Below are 1,470 nucleotides of genomic sequence, written 5' to 3'. Positions count from 1 at the left end.
GTGTCATACGGATTACTGTTAATTTGTTATGCTGATCTGTTCTGTACGACATCTATTGCACGTCTGTCCGTCCTGGAAGAGGGATCCCTCCTCAGTTGCTCTTCCTGAGGTTTCTACCGTTTTTTTGGACCTGCATAGCGCCTTTCTAGTCATCCGGCCACTCAAAGTGCTTTTTACACTACGAGTCACATTCATCCATTCACACACACATTCATACACTGGTGGCCGAGGCTACCATACAAGGTGCCACCTGCTACTCAGTTTTTAACACAGCATCATCGGGAGCAATTTGGGGTTCAGTATCTTACTCAAGGATTCTTTGACATGCAGACTGGAGGAGCTGGGGATTGAACCACTGATCTTCCGATTAGTGGACGACCTGCTCTACCTCTGAACCACAGCCGCCCACTGTAACAACCAATCAGATTCATCTTCCACTGCAGTGAGACGTGTTACCTGAAGGTGGGATATGTTGTAGAGGCTGTGATTGGCCGGCAGGCGACAGTGGTGGGAGGGGATTCCTGAGACAAAGTTGTTCAGCAGGTTCTGACTCGCCATCAGCAAACCAGGTAAACTGATCAGAGTCACATGGATCCATTGGTACCTGCCAAACCCGCCCACCTGGCCATGGCAACGAGAAGGACACACACACACACACACACACACACACACAGATTACGTGATGTGGTAATTACATTACATGAAGGAGTAATCAGATTACATGCTGCAGTACTCAGTAGTAGTAAAGTATATTGTCTCACCTCCTGCAGCAGCTCACTGAAACCCATCTTGTGTTTCGTCTCTCAGATTATTTTAATGTGTTTTTTTTTGTTCCAAATTAAAAATTTTACAAATACTTTCTAAAACAAATTGTTGATGTCGGGCTGCACCACACAGCTTAATTTAACAAAAACAACAACAATAATAATAATAATAATAATAATAATAATAATATGAACAGGTTTCACGTGCTGTGTTCAGGGTCTGAGGTTCAGCACCATCTGAAAGAACCTGAGAACAAAACAGAGCAATAAACTTAATTAAATCTGAATGAAAACTGGGGTCAAAGGTCAAACTGTAAAAAAAGTGCCGTTTCAAAATTTCCAAAACTCTCCAAACTGTTCCAAACATCCACTTAACTCTCTAAACTGTTCCAAACATCCTCCAAACTCTCCAAACTGTTCCAAACATCCACTTAACTCTCCAAACTGTTCCGAACATCCACTTAACTCTCCAAACTGTTCCAAACATCCACTTAACTATCCGAACTGTTCCAAACATCCTCTGAACTCTCCAAACTGTTCCAAACATCCACTTAACTCTCCAAACTGTTCCAAACATCCACTTAACTCTCCGAACTGTTCCAAACATCCACTTAACTCTCCGAACTGTTCCAAACATCCTCTGAACTCTCCAAACTGTTCCAAACATCCTCTAAACTCTCCAAACTGTTCCAAACATCCACTTAAC

The 1,470-nt window shown here is 42.7% G+C and overlaps 1 protein-coding gene across 1 annotated transcript in view; it reads right to left on the bottom strand.

Moving 5' to 3' along the window:
- Nucleotides 1-1,029, bottom strand: part of LOC126387071 (solute carrier family 22 member 6-like) — a 2,742-nt gene extending 1,713 nt beyond the window's left edge. Inside the window, exons 1-2 of the mRNA XM_050039632.1 lie at nt 762-1,029; nt 457-621 (exon numbers count right to left, since the gene is read on the bottom strand). Coding sequence (XP_049895589.1) covers nt 457-621; nt 762-788 — 192 coding nt within the window. The 5' untranslated portion in view covers nt 789-1,029. The remainder of the gene's footprint in view (nt 1-456; nt 622-761) is intronic.
- Nucleotides 1,030-1,470: the final 441 nt, after the last annotated feature.

The sequence above is a fragment of the Epinephelus moara genome, unplaced genomic scaffold, assembly GCF_006386435.1.
Source record: "Epinephelus moara isolate mb unplaced genomic scaffold, YSFRI_EMoa_1.0 scaffold1863, whole genome shotgun sequence".
Taxonomy (NCBI): Eukaryota; Metazoa; Chordata; class Actinopteri; order Perciformes; family Serranidae; genus Epinephelus; species Epinephelus moara.
Note: the sequence above shows the minus strand (reverse complement) of the source record. Positions and strands in the feature narration are given on the sequence as shown.